This window comes from Coturnix japonica, chromosome 5 (assembly GCF_054131305.1).
Source record: "Coturnix japonica strain WE chromosome 5, WE-NBRP24, whole genome shotgun sequence".
Taxonomy (NCBI): Eukaryota; Metazoa; Chordata; class Aves; order Galliformes; family Phasianidae; genus Coturnix; species Coturnix japonica.
Genome location: NC_140667.1, coordinates 29,767,399 through 29,787,143, shown reverse-complemented (window position 1 = coordinate 29,787,143; position 19,745 = coordinate 29,767,399). Strand labels below are relative to the sequence as shown.

The 19,745-nt window shown below is 34.3% G+C and overlaps 1 protein-coding gene across 6 annotated transcripts in view; it reads right to left on the bottom strand.

Annotated features, from left to right (window-relative positions):
* The window catches only part of FMN1 (formin 1), a 153,790-nt gene that overhangs the window by 70,981 nt on the left and 63,064 nt on the right, over window positions 1-19,745 (bottom strand). For all 6 annotated transcript variants that reach the window (XM_085550366.1, XM_085550368.1, XM_085550367.1 and 3 more), the window contains 2 exons: window positions 2,444-3,234; window positions 163-313 (listed from right to left, as the gene is read on the bottom strand). In XM_085550366.1, the coding sequence (XP_085406492.1) occupies window positions 163-313; window positions 2,444-3,234 (942 nt within the window). The remainder of the gene's footprint in view (window positions 1-162; window positions 314-2,443; window positions 3,235-19,745) is intronic.

The window sequence follows — 19,745 nt, the reverse complement described above, 5'->3', positions numbered from 1 at the left end:
ATAGCTAAGGTTGAACAACCAATTTTACTTATTGTGTTCTATAACAGCATTTAGAAACCTGTCTACTACATGCTAGTTCAACAGTAAATTAATACGAAGTTTCTTAAAATATAAAACAAAGCAGTAAAATAAAAATAAAAAACACAAAGAAAAATGAAATACCTTTTTGGCCTTGGTTTTTTTTTCATAAGTCTCTGATAATGGTTTTCTTTTTTCCTGAGTGGTGTCTTTGGAAAACAAATATTCAAACTCAGTAGTATCAAGTATATCAGGTTCTTCTAGTGATTCCCATAATGTTGGTATGGCAGTTTTCCTATAAAGGGAAAGATAATAATTAAACTTATACTAAATATTTATTAATAAAAACTTACCAACGATAGACTTAAAACTAAAAACAAGCTCTGCTAGCACACTAGCAGCATTCTTCCTCTGTATCTTACACTTGTAAGGAGTCAAATTATTTTACAGAAGGCTGTACCAAGAAGCGTAGCTACCTGCTAAACTATCAAAGGGCACATATGATAGTTTTTGTTGGTTTTTTTGTTTGTTTTTTTTACAATAACCATATATTGCAACTACAGCTTATGAGAAGACAGTTCTGAAGATCTCTGACACTTCAACTTAGGAATATTTCAACAGCACCTTTTTTTCAACTAATTCCCAATAATCTTCCTAGACATAAAAATAAACTATCAACAAATAGTTGATCACACTTTATTCAAACATGTTTTAAGAGTATTTGTAGAGGTCTTGACTCATTTCAGGTTAGCTTCAGATGCTTCATGCCCATATGTAACTTTGTTTCCGGTTTAAGAAACTGGAACCTAAGTGGACTTCATTTTGGGAGACTAATCAGTATTCAACATCACTCAAATTTTACATGGGATTATCTTTCCTTTTTTACCTCCATCTTTCACAAACAGATACAATGTAGATAAGCATCACTGTTCACACTTTGGAACATACTAAACAAGATACTCTAGTTTTATCTGGATTTAGGAAAATAATTTGTAGTTGTTCAAGTAAAGCACTCCAATTCTGAATGAGTTTCAAAACTTCATTCATTTATGAAAGTGAATTTGACAAAACTATCTTCAGACTGCTCTTCTTGTCCTATCTATCAGTAGAAAGTAGGCCCATTTCTTCCAGCAGATGTCACTAAAAGGCAATGAAATGAGTAGCAATACAAAAGTCCCACAAACATTGCAGAAAATCCTATGAACTATTAATATTCAATCACACATTTATTGCAGTAAATGTTTAAGGAACTCTTTTTTTTTTCCAGGAGCATCCAGTGATGGAACATATTCTGTATCATGGGAAGTGGCTAGAGTTCAACAGTTTCACTTTTCTGACACTAGCTACAAGAATTTCATCAAATAATGCTTTTTGGCTCTGTAATACGAACTTCAAAGACCCAGGTAGCTGCTGCTCTAAGCAGAAGATTGTTGAAAAAAATTCTAGTGCAGACAATGATGATGCTGGATCACTGGACCTGGTATCCAGCAGCTCATCAGGAAAGTATGACTTAAATTCTATTTTGCACACAGAAAAACTTGAACCACCTACATTTCAGAAGGAATGTTTTGATCTCAGTAATTAAATAGGAAAAAAAAAAAACAAAAAAACCAACAAAAAACAAGGTTTATTTTTGGACCAGCTGGCATTTCACTAATTTTCACAAGTAATTTTAGGAAAGTACAATCAAAATGCTCCAACTAATTTAAACTAATATAACTTCCTATGTCTGGTTCCAATAAAAAAAAATAATCATTTTTTTGTTGTATTAATAATAAATTCAGTCAAAAATCTGTAAACTAAACTAAAATATATATAAAAACAAAACTGTCTGTTTGAACTACAGATGTCTCTGTCAGTACTGTACCACCTTTATACCAGATGCTTTACACTACAGGTTCCTCTGCAGCACGTATTTATGCATATACTTCACCTTTCCTGTTACACCAGAACTATACAGAGAGGTTAAGTTCAAGTTTAATTTTTCCAGAGCAAAAATAATAGACGCTGACATGGTGCTTTGAAGACAGCTTCTCCTTAAGTGACTGTAGAGCCAAAGTAAATGAAAGTCAAAGATCTTACCTGACCAAATTTTAATATTTCATTTTTAATTCTAATTATGTTTTCCAGTAGGAAAAAAACCAACAAACCAAAACACAAAAACTAACAATAAACAGTATCTGACTCCCTCTGTTATACTTTGCTCCTTCTGTTATAATGTGCATAATTTTTCATTTAAATTTAACATTTTAGAATAATTTCTTGTGATCTATTATTAGGCTTCTGTAACTGATTCCTTTATATTTTTTTTTGTTAATACATACAAATTCCATGCTTCTAGATGTATTTTCACTTCTTGTTATTGTCTTAAATAGCATACATAAACTTATACCATGGTATATAGACTGAAATAAATTCACTGTACCTGCTGCCTTGCAATTGTATCCGTGTCCAGTACAAAGGTTTCATGGGACGGCTAGGTTCAATGGCAGGTTTCCGAGGACCTTGACTTGAAGATAAAGTGCTATTAAAAAAGAGCCCAGGTCCAGGGGGTGGTGGGGGTGGAGGTACCCCGGATCCAGGCAGTGGAGGAGGAAGGGGAGGTCCCAACCCTGGAAGTGGTGGTGGTGCTGGTGGTGATGGTGCTTGAAAATCCCTACAGCCTTCAGAAATTTGAGGTGGCAGTGGAGGCCCAGATGCAAAGTGAGGTGTCACTGAAGTTGGACCCATTGGCAAAGGTGGTGGTGGAGGAACTAAACCTGGTAGTGAAGAATCAGAGAAGGGAGGAGGTGGTGGAGGTGGTGGAGGAGGTGGTGGAGGTGGTGGTGGAGGCAGCATTTGTTTTGGTTGACAAGATAAGACACTTTCTGAAGATGGTACATCATAACTGTCCTTATTTTCACCTTGGGTAGAAATACTATGTGCCAAAGAAGAAATATTAAGCTTTTTGGGTACTATTTGGTTGTTTTTCACAGCTCTGTTTTCTTCTTCACTAGGCTTTATAAAAGTTTCTCTGTCAGTCTGTATACATACATTTCGGTATGTCTTTGGTGGATTATCATCTTCAGTGGAAACACCAATATCCCTTGCTTCTTCATTCCTTCTGTTCAATTTATTATCAAGTTCATTCTTCAGATGAGCAATGGTTTCCTCAAGCTGAGCAGTTGCTACAGCATGTTCTCCACGAATATGGAATACCCTGAGTTCAAATTGAGACTGCAGAACAACAAAAGCCCCTCAGTGAATGTTCTTCTATTCCCTTGACCATTTCACTTTTTATAGCATTAATTCATTCTTTTAGGAAATATATTAAATTAAACCTTCAGGCCTTGCCATGTAAAAGATCACTGTTTCTTCATTGTGACCATGACTCTCTCATCATTCAGCCAGTAACACAATCTATTTTCTGTCAAATACTCCTCCTGTACTCACACCCCCAAACCACTATATTACTTTCAGCTGACTATATTTTTTTATCACAATAAAGATTTATTTTCTTGAGATTACTGTCGCAGGCACCAGATTAGAGGCAGGTACTTTCCAATTAAATCTTAATCCTTAGTGCTGCCAGCTCAGAAGAAACTTATAAGTATACAGATAAATTACTATACTCAAGTGCTGGAAATGTTTTAATGTGCTGAAATCAGATCTCAGTTATGAATTTGAAGGTACTTTCTCAACAAACCTAATCTGCACAGCAACATGCTATAGAACAGCCTTGCCTTGGTAAAATCTTTTGTGTAGTCACTGTAGATATTATGAAAATAATTCTATGCTAGCACACTAAATAACAATCTCTGAATCCTGAATATATATACTTTACATATATATAATCAGATTAAAAATTGATTTGAAAAACCCCTGTTAAAATTTAAAAAAAGTGGACTGTACATAGACACCAAAAGGATCAGCAAGATGGAAATTCTACATGAAAAGGACCAGCAAAGGACAGCAGAACACAAACTGATCATGAGTCAGTAACTCTGTATGAAAATATATAAATACGTATGACATATGTAATAACAGTAAAAAACATCCTGCTGTGGTGTTCACTTAAAGAAAAATGCTGTCCTTCTGTTCATGACCACTTCTGAAATCTGGGGGAGCTTATTCAGTATTTATTTTCCAGGTTCCATGTACATCACCTTTTGCCTCCATCTCACTCTTCCTTGACAATGGTTCCCTTCTTCTCCTGCTTGCTTTCATTTTCTTGGGCTGAAAAATACCTCACTGTATTTTTTTTTAAGTTTTCTTTGCAAGATGAAACTCGGCTTATAGTCAGCTGTTCTTTCAACATTACTGTTTCCCTGATCTCCAAAACTTGCCTCCCTGTCCAAGGTCCATCTTTTTCTGTTCTTCCACAGGTTGTCTGATTCCATCCCACACCAGTTTTAAAGACAAAGAAAACATCACATTTTTAGGCCCAACCCTCTCCACTAAAAGCATTATTTTGTTCCTCATTCTGCTCTCACTCAAAACTCAGGCTGCAGATATCTACACCTTTGATTCTGATCAAACAGGGCCATGCCTGTTAAAGCCTCATCAGTACAGCTGCTCTCAAAAATGAGTTTGATTTTCCAAGATTTATCTAGTATTTAACATTGGAACAGGACACCATATGTTTTCCTTGAGCAAAACCACCTCACAAAAGCTAGTGGTCCAGCTGACTCTTAGTTCTCTTATACGCTAATATTTATGTAAAACATTAGAAAGCCTGCATTATGTTCTTCCTAAAAATATACCACTAACAATGGTTAGGATATCAACAAAAGACTCATATTAAAAACAAACGAACAAAAAAAAAAAAATAAAAAAAAAATCCTTTCTTACTAAAATACACTATATATATAAAAAAACCAAAACACTGTTGCATTTTCCACTTGTACCCGGCCCTCTCTTCCAGTGCATTCCTTTTTGTACCTGCTGTGTGTCTTTTCTGAACAAATAACTACAGCTCAGCTTTGGTTCCATGAGACTCAGAAACATGTGAAGCATTACAGTCAAATGCAGAAGAAAGGCCAAAAGCTGAGTTAGTACAATCTACCAGCATTACAGACTGAGATCATAAAGCACAAAATTAATCACAGAAGAGATTATATCCCCTCATTCAGAATGCAAAATGTAAATTACCTAAATGTCTTTGAAATGATAATGTCAATTGACAAATCTCTTAATACCAATGGGATAATTCTTCTGCTCTGATTAGTGACAGAGATTAACAACTAAGTTAATATGACCAGTATAGTAAGTTAAAGTAAATTCAATGTTATTAACTCAAGTAGATTTCTTCTGCTACTGCTTCATGCAATGCTATTTTATATGGGCAAAGAAAGACTTTCTACCAATTATACGGAATTACTCTAAGTTTGAAAATAATTTGTATCTACAGATAGGAGGAGGCCATACATCTCTACAGCAATCTACACTGAAAACTTAGGCAAGGCTTATTGGAACTATAAGTCTACAAAAAGAATCCTGAAAACTAAAATGGCAAGGCATTTTCTAGAACACTGTTTAGAGAAAGCAACATGCAGGACTTTTCTTCGAAAACAGCAAGTTGAACTAACATTTTTTAACTGCTGCTTACTGTGCAACTTTACGCCAACAAGTGACCATAAAAATGGCATATCATCATTGAACAATACCATTCTATGTATATCACTAACAGATTACATCTTTAACTGAGAAGCATATGCTTCTACTAGTTTTTACTCTAATTAGCCTGGAAAAACAACACAGTGTGGAGAAAGTGAGATGAATTTTATTCTTTTTTTCTGACATTACTAACTTGTTATTCCATCTAATTAGTTACTTATGCTAAGCCATGAAAATTGAAAAAACAGAATAAAGAAGACACAAAGTATCTGAGGCCGTACTGTTTTATAAGCGGGAACGTTCCTGGGTTGGGGGGGCAGATAAGAATTCTTGAGTTACTGTTGAAAAAAGTTTTATAGACTTCACAGCTTTTTTTTCTTAATAGTATTTGGTCATCAAAGTACTGTGCACAGAATAGAAAAGAAAAACATTTTTCAAAGACAGCCTCTGACTTTTTGTTCATTCTAAGTATTTTCATCCTCAGTTTTTGGAAGAGTTCACACTTTTTATTCTTGCATTGTCTTGACAAAGAAGAAAAATGTCTTTTTTTGTTAAATCTCTGTCCTTGAAAAAACATACATTTGTTTTAAATTTTAACAACAATCAGAGATTTAGCAAAGAATTTTTCAAAGAAAAAAAATTAAGTCTGTGCCAATTTACATAAAAATCAAAATTCCTTTCTAACAAATACCTCAGTAAATATAATCAGTTACATATGGTATATCGCCATATTCAAGGGAATACAGTAAATGCTATACCAATAGTTGATAGCAAAAAAATATGTAAAATGGATTGCCCATTTTCAAACATTTCCAGTACTCTAAATATTTGTATAAGGTACATATACAGGCTACTATTCTCTTTTTAATTTAAAAAGACCAAATACAAAGCTTTATGGAGAAAATACAAGAAAGACAGTTGGGAGCAAATATGATCACAACCAATATATTGAAAACAGTATTTCTATATATTTTATTAGTATTTAACTATTTACTGATTAATAGCATTTAGACAATTGAGAAAGAAAGACAGCCTTAGAGTGAGTAATTCTTCAATTTAAAATCACTAGTATAGCAAAACATTACAACATACCAAGTTACACTGCAACACGTAGATTATGTTTTAATTTTATTTTACTTTTATTTTAATTTTACTGTTAATAGCTACCATTCAACTATTTTAGATTTTATAAGTTAATTCATTTAGAGAGTTCAGTTACAGAGTACATAGCTCCCAATCATTAGTCTTTGTTTTTCCTCAGCTGCCCAATTTACATGCAATTTTACTTAGATGTACCGTCTTATTAAGCATAATTCTCTCATTTTCTGTAAGTTCTAATCAAACACACAAACACCCGTTAAGTCCTTGAAATTTCTTAGAACTCAAGATATGCAAACTATCTCTAATAACACTCATTGTACTTCACAGTATATCACAGAATGTAGCTGTGGATGCAATTCTATCTACTTTTGTACCTGGTCACTGATTTACTCCCCTGTGGAATATCTGTGTCCACAGATAAAAACCTCACTGGACACTAAACCCTTCATGAATCTGACAAATAAATACATGTAGCTTTGTATTTAGGAACCATTCAAACTTTTAAAGCAAAGTAACTGTTAACCAAAAAATGGACCATAAAAAAAACATAAGAACATAAGCATGAAAAAAAAAACAAACAGATTGAAGTTAATACCTACTGGTTTTAACCATTTTGCTATGCAGTGACTTCTGTACCCTACAGAATAAAGACTGTTAAATATAATATAAAATACTGAAGGAAAAAAAAATCTTCCACATACATAGGCAAATGCAAATTAGTATGGTAATGGGGTGGTGCCACTCTCAACTCTCATTTGGGCAGCAAATGCCATCGAAGCCATATCTTCTGAGGGAAACAATTGCCCTAAAAATGAAGCTGGGCATGTTCTAAAGAGATCAAGAAGAAAGTTATTAATGCCTCAGATTCTCTAACTTCTAGGCATAGACACACTTTACTAAGTGTCTAAGTCAGTAAAAACACTACAGGCACCAGAATTTCACAGGACAGAGAATGTAAAGCAGCTACAGTAACCCTCATAACTTCATAAGTATTATATCATACAGAAAGGGACAGAGATCTTTGCAGAAAGTGACCTTCCAAAAGTAAGCTAGTTTTGTGCCAGGCAAAACAAATCTCACATGGCTTACAAACAAAGGGATAGCAAGCTAAATTGAGACAGAAATTTCAAGGAAAGCCGACACATGAATGAACAAAACTGGCAAAATCTCTCCATATTTTTAACCCCGTTAAACATTTAAACTTCTGCAGAATGGAAGGATGCAATTAATCATACAGCACATCAACAGAAGTAAATGATGTACTGTGTAGATCTTCTCTGAGCCTAAGCTAATCAAAGTATGAAACTACAACCTGCATTAAGGATACACGACTAAGCTGCGAAGCTGTTCCATAAACAACTCACCCAGAATCCAAATACAGTAACAAAAGCCTTTTTTGTTACAAACATTCTATTTACTTTCTACTTTGTTTCTCACTTACTTCTGCTACCTTGGTCTTAGGGCTGCCTAAGATACTAAGTCCTTAAAGATACAAGAATGTTGACGTCTATGTTTTTTTTTTCCGGAGTACAGAGATTATACCCAAGAAAGAAAAAATAAAAATAATTAGAAAAAAAAAATATTGGCATTATTCAAGTACTTTAAAACACAACATATAAAAATACAGAACAGTATTTTCAACTCTGTTTCTGTTAATCACTTGTTTTGATGACAGTTTCCAAGAAGTCATATTATTTATCATTTACCCATAAAATTGAATTATTCATTACTTCTACCAATTCATAATAATAATAATTCATAATAATAATAATGCAAAAAAATTGAAAACAATGTGAAAAATGAACAAAAACTAGATGAAGATGAAGCTTTAGTTTCTAAAACTACAGAGGCAGTATGGATCCAATAAGAAAACTGATTGTAGCAGAGAGCAAGTTGTCTCTGATCTTGGGAGAATGTTTTTGGACACCTAACAGCTTTTTTATTACTGTGGCTGATTAAAATGAAAAGCCTTACTACTAAAATGCTCTTTTTGATGAGTTTTTTTGCCATGAACTATAGACCTTGCAGTCCAGTGGGATACAAATCCTTTGATCCTGTGCAGTCACATAAATTCAAAGTCGTAAAACAACATTGAATTTGATTTTATTAGTGTGGCTGATGTTGCCAGAATTGTAATGCAATCTTGTTTTTCTTCTCTTTTCTTCCTTTTCTTTTGGGGAGGGACGGAGAGGAAAGTAGAGTTTACTGTCAACATTGCTTCACATTATAAAGAACTAATTTTTTGGCAGCCAGGCTCCAAGTCTAAGTCACAATAACAAAGCCTTGTAATGACATGGGAGAGTAATGCTATACATCACATTCTAAGCTTTAGTGAATGATTTGGTTAAAGGAAAAGTAAGCTGAAGCAAAAAGCAGCATAAGTATAGAGCATGGAAAACAGTAAGTAAGGAAATAATGATATTTCAGTAGAAGGGTAACAGGTAACAGTGAATAGTACTTTGCAGTAGGAAATAATCAGCAAAATAATGCTATGAGAACTTCTAAGAGTATGAGATTCAAAGTTAACTCTGCACTTTTAGAAACTGAAGTTTTTCATTCTTCATGAGCATAATCTTTGTTCAATAAATAAATAAATAAATATGTGAATTCGTGCACTGATGAAATGACCGCTCCCTCTATCAGCGTATAGAGAGTATACACGTACAATGAAAACATCTACAACATTTTGTGCTGTGGCAAACCATTCGCTCCCTAGCTATGGGAGGAATTATCACGTTCCTCACCTGTGTTACAGAGAGGGACCTCAACAACAACAAACTGATCCTTTGGTGAAACAGTTTGTTCTTCAACATATAATACAATAAATTACAAAACATGCTACCTCATTTCTCTGAAGCAAAGGAAATGAAGCTGCCTACCTTTGTGGTCAGCCTCACATTTAGAAAATAAGTTTTCATTAAAGTACACACTTTCTATGGAAGAAATCCCAATCTTTTCCTCATAACTTCATGAAAGGGCAGATTTTATACTTTTTCTTTTGCAGTGACAATATAATACTTGCCTCAATTACAGTGATTAAAGAAAGAATACAAATTTCTTATCAAAGCAATTTATATGAGGAAATGCTACAAGCAAAGATACTTTGCAAAACTTCCACTTTGCTTTAACCAGGAAGCTCCAAATTCTGCAGATATTATCATAATTGTTAGTGGTTAAAAACAGAATAATTATCAGTCAGGTAACATTACAAAGAAAACTCATCGCTGTATTTACAACCAGTCTTCTTCTATGTCTTTGATACAGCTTTTTAGCAGGTAAAGATACTGGTACCCCTTGCTAAGATACAGTTTTTGGCCTTCAGATATTCTATTTGGCTCACAGTAGTAAAAGTTCAACTTAGGAACTGACTCTAATTTTGTAAGAGACATGGCAACTATAAACTAATGTACAGTAAATGCTAATTAGGCACTATTACATTATGCTAGACACTTCCTTTACAAGATTCTGAATACGCAAAAAATATTCTAAAGAATTGTGTAAAACCAAAAACAGATTTGGTCAATTACTTGAAAGAGAAAACTAGAACTGTGGCTGTCAGAGCAACCTGAAATTGCTCGCTCTTGATCAGTGTTTCCATGGATCTTCCTCTTTGACATAACCAGCTTCTCATTTAGAGAACATGATGAGAGTTAGTCCACACAATAAAAGAAACTCTGTTGTGGGAAAGCACTAAGCTTTAAGACTTCTGTTTCATGTGTGCTGAAGCACAATGGTGTATCATCAACAAAGAATGGAACTTCAGGAACAGTATTCCAACAAATGCATTATAATGCTGAACTGCCAGAACGGATTCTTTACCCGCACAAACTGCAAAGTTCCTGTAAGGTGTATCATGAGGTGCTTTAGCTGAAGAGTTTCTCAAGTGTTAACCAATGATACAACGGATTTTCTAAACAGCTATCCTGTGATTCTGTTATCCAACTTGTAAGTGTGAAATCGGTTAAAAATGAAACATGATACAAACATAAAAAGGCAAACCTAAGCATTCCAGTAATTCTCTCTGAAATATCTTGAATCAGAAGACTCAAATTAGGCCTCTGTGTATAAAGAAAGAGTAATAGTAATATATGCCTATCTGAACTCATTTTGTAAGGTTAGATTTATACATAGGAAACATTCTGACAAATTAAAACTTCTGACATTGGAAAATTCAGAATAAAACCATCTATACTCACACCACATTTTTCTTACAGAGCAAGAGAGGATGACCTTCCTTGGTCACTCAGTAACAAACAAGAATAAAACCAAATACTGAATAGATTAATTCTATAATACATGTTCAGGGGAAAGCTCAATTTACAAATAGAAGGTTTGTTACTATGCCAGATACAAGTGGTTACAATGTATCTTCTACAAGCAGTTTTGTGCCTTCCCTTCCAATCTGCTTCTCTCCCCCTCCAGCTTGCTGGTGTTATCCTACTGCCTATGCTCAAGATTTTCTGCCGCCTCTCACATACAATTTTTCACCATGTGTGCTCTGCTTCAGTTTCCAGGGTTTTCTTTCACATTGCAACTTCATCAAAGAGAGGGTCAGGAGACAAGCTCCTAGCTTTTGATTTCTGGTCAGCATGATCCCCTCCCTGACAAAAGTAAATTGTGGCACCCACCCATTAACCAGTAGAAGTTAATGTTGCCCCAGTGTTATTGCATAATAACTTCAGTGGTTTTAGAATCCTTGATGGCTTTGTGGAACTGCCATATAAAAATTTAGTCAGCACCAAAAGATGCAATCGGTACAAAAAGCACCAGATTTGCAAAGTCAGAAGTATTTACTGAATGTGAGAAATAATAGTTCTGTCTCAAAAGCTTGTAAGCTACAATTTGGACAGATTTTCCCTCTATCAGAAAATCACACATTCTTGTCAAAATGACCCCTATTCTAAAACCAAGAACAGTGGAGCTTATGAAAGAGAATTCTGCTGGAAATTTTAAACTAAAGAAAATTATTATCATTCAAAGATAATGCTTACAATGATTAGATCCAAACAAGCTTCTTGTGCAGTAAATTTCAAAAAGCCACTAAGTTTTGCATAAGGGTATATATTGTCAAAATCAAAGTGGTAGAGTAGTGGGATCAGATACACTCATACTACTGAGTTTCTAGTGGATTTACACTTGTATGATTACATTTCACTTAATGTCTCTTCTCCGTAATTGTTTCCTTCGTCACAGAGGTCTTCCAAATCTGTCAGAATTAAATGTCGCCATGTTCACAGTATGTGTTGTACTTTATTCTCCCTAGCACATACTCTGTAGCTCGAGGTGATGAGATAAATTGGTTTTTGCAAACTATGATAAACACAGGGTTTGGTTTTTTTTATAATGCATTTTCCTAGAAGACTTTCATTCTAACCTTAATTAAGCAATTAAGCGAAGTAAGCAAAGTGTTTCCTAATGTGTCTAAATTTGAGCACAAGTGCAGTCCTGCCAATCTTTTAAGGATATAAATTGTCTTGGATACCCCATACACATTTTAACTATCTAATACCATGTTCTGTATTAAGGTGTTTACTAAATGGGGTGATCCTTGGATTAACATATCTGCAGTAGGCATAAAGCCTAAACAACACCACTTCTTACAGTAAAATTACATTGATGAAATTAATAGGGTGCCAATCTAAGATGCACTGAAAGAAAACAACATAACGTCCTCCTGGATATTCAAGTTATCTGACAAAAACAACTGACAGAAAGTAAAGTAAATGCATGATTAATGGGAAAAACACCAATTATATCAAGAATATGATAAACAAGGTCAGTGGAGGAGGGGAAATAGATTTTTGCACAAAAGAGCACGAAAGTACAGAAAACAGTACCATGTACTTGTTTATAGATTATGACGTGGATATAGGTAGTGCAATTTACATGTTTTGAAAATATAAATAAGCACTGATTGAATTGGAGAAATCTTTAGTATATCAGTAATTCATGTTCTATCTTAAAGAAAAACAACGGTGCTGAAAAATTCATAAAATTTCCGTCTTCCCAAATTTAAAATAGGCAATTTTCTCACATTGTTCAAAGTTTGCTATGATATACTTAAGATATTACTTAATTAGTAATGAATAAATCACTCGGTCCCCAGAGATTAAAAAGCAAACAAACAAACTCCGCCTTTTCAGAAAACAGTACAAACAAATTAAATCTAACTTTCCTTCTGGAGGGGAAAAAAAAAAAAAAAAAAAAAAGTAAGAAAAAAAAAGTAAGAAAAAAAAAATAAATAAAAATTACAGTATTACCTACAACAAGAGGAAGATGAGAACGTACAGGAAGGAAATAAACTCATACACCATGAATAATTATTCCAGACTTCCACCTTGAATGAAGATACAAATGACAGCACGTGCTTCCAAGTGAAGCACTGCTCAATAGTTCTTTCTGTGGCTGTATGTACAGTGTAGAAAGTTATGGTTTTATTGTTGTTATTCTTTGCTCTCATTCCCCAGTCTGCTACTCTACCTCTTCTACTACTGGCCATGCAAATTTATCATTACAGAGTGATTTTTATCCAACTGTTGAGATTTATCTATTTCAAGAAATTATACTCAAAACATAATCCTGCTGCTATTCTCCAGAAGTCATAGGAGTACTGAAATTGTCATCTTAACGTAATTTCATAGACTTTCAGTCTGTTCTTTCTCATATTTTTTATGTTTTTCTTGATCTTTGTATTGTTACTGTCACATACTGCAAAAAGGCCCCATGTTAAACATGGAGAATGCCTTCATGAGAACAATGCAGCCAAGAAGATTCATAGAGGCACCCAAAGCATGCACAGTGGTGGAACTATTCATTTCACAGTTGAGCACAAAAGACCGAAACGTTTCAAGTTAAGCAAGAGTAGTATCAATGATTAACCACAAGCTGAGAGACCTTCATCAGTAACAACACATGGAAATGGTGAAAAGCCTGAACAGCTCATTAGGAAGGACTGACTAATAAACCCTGGCTGACCTTGGCTGCTCTTTTAGACTGCAACTCAGTGTCACCAGGCAGAAGCATACACAATATACGGATTTTCTTTTATTTGTACACGTTGGGACATGAAAATCCAGCAAAGAAAGCACAAAGCAACTGGCTACATTACATATGCATTTAATCTTGTAAAGGTTAAAAACATTAATCTTTGCATCCTGAAGCATTAACAAAAGTCAGCATATTGTGTCCAGTCCTTCAAGATTGTTTTGTTAAGTACTCAGCATATCAGGGCTTTCAACACTATTCATAACTGACCCCAATATTTTAACTGTAGATTTCAGAACATGGTGACTCCTGACAAATTGTGGAGTCCCTATCCCTAAGAAAGAATACACACAGGCACATTTAACAACTGAAGGGGGGAGCATTGGTAAAAATTTCCTTGTGATCTCTACCTATGAGCGTCAGAAACTTTTCAACTTTGTAGTTACAGGCTATTTTTAGAAAGAGTAGATTTAGGATAAAAGAATCAAATGTGTTAAAATGTTTTGATCGGGTGTTAAAAATAAATAAATAAATGTAACATATGCTATTGTTTCTGAAGATGGAATTCTACTTGTCTATGTAAATAAAAAGCATTTTAAATGTCAAAAGTGAAATTACCCACTTCAATAAGAATTTTTTCTGATAAGCATTCTGTCACACAACAACATTTAACACTATTTAATCACTGAATTCCAGAATTAAAGTATAAATTTCAAACTGGGACAAGAAACATCTTTTGTTGCACCCATATTACAATTAAAGAGAAATGGAAGCAATCACAAAGGGCTGCACACTGACCGTGAGGGAAAACAAATCCGAAAGTAAAAAACAAAGGGCCAGGAAAGGAACTGCGTAGCATAACAGATGTTAATAGATTTGTGAAAAGAATGAAGATGTCATCACATAGGCAAAGCTTTATTTCTTCATTCAGTAATTAAGGAAATGTTTCTATGCCTTTGTGATCTCAGAACAAAATAAAAATTAATCATTTTGAAATTATCAGACAATTTTGACTTTCCCTTCCGCATTCCTCTCTCTGTGAGACTTTGAGGCTCTGGTCTTTAATCTCAGCTTACGATATGAAATCACTTTCAAAGTTCAGCAAGTTCTATGAAAAGGAAACTTCCTATTCAATTCTACATTTTAACTCTTGAATCCTTTCCAAAAATAAAAAAAAAATTACAGGGGAGACCACAAAAGTTACTATGAAAACCCCATGCTACACACTACAAATGAGGCCAGACCAGCCTTTCACATCACAGGCACTTACCCACCACTGCTTGGCTGCTAACTATGACTTGGGTGTCAGTAATATTACCATTCTGGTTGTCTTAGCTGCATCTGCAGGTATTTCTTTCTAAAAGGAGTATTTATTTTTATGTATCTACCACATATATTATTGTATTATTATGTATTACTATGTTATATACATTATATAATTTATGCATTATCTATGGTTTCTCTTACTTATAAAGCACAGATTATTATTTATGTGTATATATAATTTTATGTATGAAATATAGTCATGCAATATGCACAATAATTCTATTTTCTTATTTAATAATAATTATATTGTTTATATCATAATATTTTTTACAAAAAGCTGCGACTTAAAACTAAAGACTCTGGTGTTCTGTGCATGGTAAGTGGCAAAAGATGTAGTGAGTTGGTGGAAATGTAATAAACAACTGTATGACAAAGAAGATCCATGCATAAATTAGAGAATTAAAGAAGAGCATAAAGACTTAGACTTCATCATCCAGAAGTAATATTAAACTTGTGTGTAACTGAAGAGGATTTTTGGTACCTATGTACTAAAAGGAAGAAGGAGAAAAGTATTAACTTTTTTCCACATGTTCTATAAATTGTACACCACATTCTTACGTTGGATTAACTGTTAACTAATATCACTGAAATACTGCCTACATATTGTTTCCTTCATTTGGACTTCAGCAGCCCCTTTATAGTATTTTGATTTAATGTTAAGTAATTTTCATCTCCTTGGTTCTTAGATACTGTGCACATGGTTCTACACGGCAAAATACTGTGATGCTGATGACTACTATCATGTACTGAGAAACTGGCATTTTACTTCTGCGGGGCCTGCAGCAGAAAGGCTTCGCTGCCACCTGGCGACATCATCAGGAAATACACCTCAGCAGGGCAGATGAAACGGTTCAGAGCCTTATAAAATGCATACTTTCATTTTAATAAAGAATAAGTGAAAAAATCCAGAAATTCTTTGAGCACACAAACTAGTAAATGTATTTAAAATTAAATGGGTATAAACTAAGTATTTATGTCTACTATATGAACCTTTGTATGCATCACCTTTATAAGGATGTTTCAATTGAATTATGGACATTAATGAACTCATTAAGAGATGTTAACTACTCTGATTGTTATTCATTGTATACGATAAAGATTCAATATTTTAATGTTAATTACTATGAACTTTATAGTTCAAGTGTCATTTAAAAAAAAAAAAAGAATAAAGCTTCTTGTTACTGAGAAAACATAAAAGATATCGCTATAAAATACAAACTGTATGTCATTCTTTTCCTGTCAGTGTTTTACATCCCTTGGGACTGCTAAACTTCCTTCAAGTTCAGCCACCTAGAAAGACAACAACCCTTTCACACTGGCTGTATGGACAAAGCTCTGGGTTCACATAATTGTCTACACAACAATTATTAAAGAATAAAAACCATTATGAATTTCATAGAATCATAGAATCACTCAGGTTTGAAAAGACCCTAAAGATTATTGAGTCCAACCATAACCCAACCATACTACCTTAACTCTAACAACCCCCCACAGAATCATGTCCCTGAGCACCACATCCAAACAGTTTCTGAACACATCCAGGGGTGGTGATTCAACCATCTTCCAGGGGAGCCTATTCCACTGTTCAACTACCCTTTCTGTAAAGAAGTTTTTCCTGATATCCAACCTAAACTTATCCTGGCACAACTTGAGGCCATTTCCCCTTGTCCTGTCTCCTGTCACCACTGAGAAGAGACCAACCCCACTCTGTAAGCACCTTCCAGGTATTGGAAGAGAGCAATAAGGTCACCCCTCACCCTCCTTCCAGACTAAACAGCCTCAGTTCCTTCAGTCTCTCCCAATAGTGCATATTATCCAAGCTTTGACTTTACATAGTCAAGGAAAAAATATAACTTACAAAAGAAAATGGAAAAATAAAAGATTACATTACATGCCCTTCAGGACAGAACTACAGGACACTTTTTATTGATGATGAGCAAACAGATCTCTCAACTGCAAGCCCCTGAATGTAGATTACTTGGGACAGATTATGCCTAACTTTCTTCTTTTTCTGACACAGTTGAGGACTAACTGCTCTAGACAGTGAATACTTTTGATAACCATAACTGCATAAAATCCCACTCACTCCAAATGAACAGTACCCCCAAGACTAAACAAATCACCAGTCAAGATCCTCTTATAAAACACACGCCTCTTTCAGCTTATCTACCACTGTAAATTTCTTTGCTACAGCCCTATAATCTCATTCAACTTCCTCCATACCGCCAGGATTTTGTCATTGTTTGCTTTAAGCTTTCAACAGCCCTTTTTTTAAGAACCTTCTCCAACAGACAGGAAGTACCATTCAGAGCTCCTGAAGGTTTTTCTAGGCATACTGGGAATAAGAAAGAATGTCTTTTATAGAAGTGAGCAACTTTCTTCATAATTATCCAGTATGGAATTTGGATCATTTTTGCAAAAGAAGAGATTCAGAGAAATTTCTGTCTTAGGTTCCTTCAGTACATGGTACAAAATCACATTTAACACAAGTATTTCCAACAGCTGGGCTATCTATCACCATATTTTTCTGTAACATCTTTAACAAACAAACTGCAAAAAGTTATTACATTAAATCACGATGCAATACAATTTCTCTGTGAGGTCCCACAGGATGTTTTATAATGTAAAGTTCTACACATACAGTAGTCTGTGGTAATTCAGACTTTTAATCTTAAAAAAAAAAAAAGATAACTATCTTCCTCACAATAATTAAAAAACACAAGAATCACTATATAGTGTGTGGCTTTCTCATTCCATTTTCACCAGTGCAAATGCTGCTAACATAAAGAATGAACAAAAATCATGACCACTCACTGTTATATATAATTACTGCTACAGAATGAAGCAGTTTCAAGGAAAGGCAAACATTTTTAATAAACTTCAAAACCTAGGAAAAATGCATTTGAAATTAAAAAGAAAATAGTAAAGGATAATAAGGGGGGTGCAGAGAAAGAATTTATTAGGGTGCTTGAAAAACATGCAGAAGAAACAAACTCTCAAAGTGGGCAGGTTATAAAAAAGGGGAAAAACACTGAAGATTGCACCCATTTTTTTCATCTAGAAAATGAAAATAGAAACTGAAGCTTAGAGACAGAACTAACAACTGATAATTTACCAAAGCAACATGACCATCTAAGCAGCATTTCACTCTCAGATTTCACCCACTGTAAAAAAATGACACGAAGCACTAAGATTTGCCATTCTTTTCACATAATGAGTAACTTAGCGTTTACTTTTCTTGGACAAAAGATATATTAAGAGTGTAGAAACTTAGTATTTCCATTCTAAGCATGTTTTTAGGTTATTATAGTGGTACTATATAACATTTTTCAGATGGTATTCTACATGTTCCCGGAAGCAAATAGTTGTGAACACTTGTACATACAAAAGGGATGAGTCTACAGAGGGTCACATTTTAGTACAAGGAATTCACTGCCATAGACATACAGAGAAGCTGTTCAAATGGCAATGAATCCAGAAGTCCCATAACCATGTAATATTATCATTTATTCATCAGCACTATATGTCTTGAGTGCAGACTTCGTTTCAGGAAACCCTTAACTGCTGGAAATAGCATACTAAGGCATCATTTCTCAGCAGCTTAGTCACTATGCATCTTTTATGAACCTGATGACTTACACCAGGCTGGGCTGAGGTCCAAAAATCAAAGCAGCACTCTGCTAAGTACAGAGACAGTGGTAGGAGAAGCAAAGAGGAAGAGACAATAAAGATATTCGGACTCACTAATAAAAAAGCAGGTCAAAACCAATATTATTCATAAGTGCATTATTTCTTATTACAAAATGAAAAATCACCTTTTATCTTAGGAATCATTAGTCTGGCAAACAGAACTTTGTGAAAGGTCTCTAATGACTTCTAATTAAAAATGAAATCCAAACTGAGGTATTATTTTTCTGATCATCACAACACAAATTTTGTACAATACTGCCATTATCCAAAAGCTCTACAAAATGGTCCAATAACCTTTTCTATCGGAACTAACTAGTCTGAGATTCAGTTCCACTGAGTTCCAGTGAGAAATATGAAACTCACCACCAAACAAACACACACAATATAAGTAAACGATTAACAACCTGTCAGAAATTGACAGAATGACTGCATTGTCCTTCTACCTTATGAACAGCAAATATTTCAACTTTAGCTCATTTCAAGTTATATTTATCTACACGTATAAAACAGTTTTTATGGTGTACTCATTGCTGGAAGTTACTTCACAGTTCCATTTGTTGGAAAATGATTGACTCACAGCTTCCTTATTACTAAGCAAAATAACACACAAACCCAACTAAACATTAAGACATAACAATGCCTTAAGGAAAACCCAAATAATCCAGTTTTGGTTTGTTTGCTGTTGTTTTTTTTAAATATTAAGAGAGTATACTTTCAAAGCTATGATAAGCAATCAAATCTACTTCTCCAGTTTCTTTACATGTATTCTAATGGAAAACAAAATGTGCAACACCAACATTATTTTAATGAAAGATGGGATTGGGAAGATCACATTATGATGAAAATATCTCAGTTTTGTGAAAGGTCAAAGCAGGAGATAACTCTACAGCAATTAGGTCACACCAAGCTCCAATTTTCCTGTTACCAGTACTTGTCTCCTGTACTTCTACAGCTCCCAGGGTTGCTGGAGATGTGCAAACATATTTTTCTCTCACAAAGCCTGTGTATTTCTGAAACACCCTCTCAAAAAC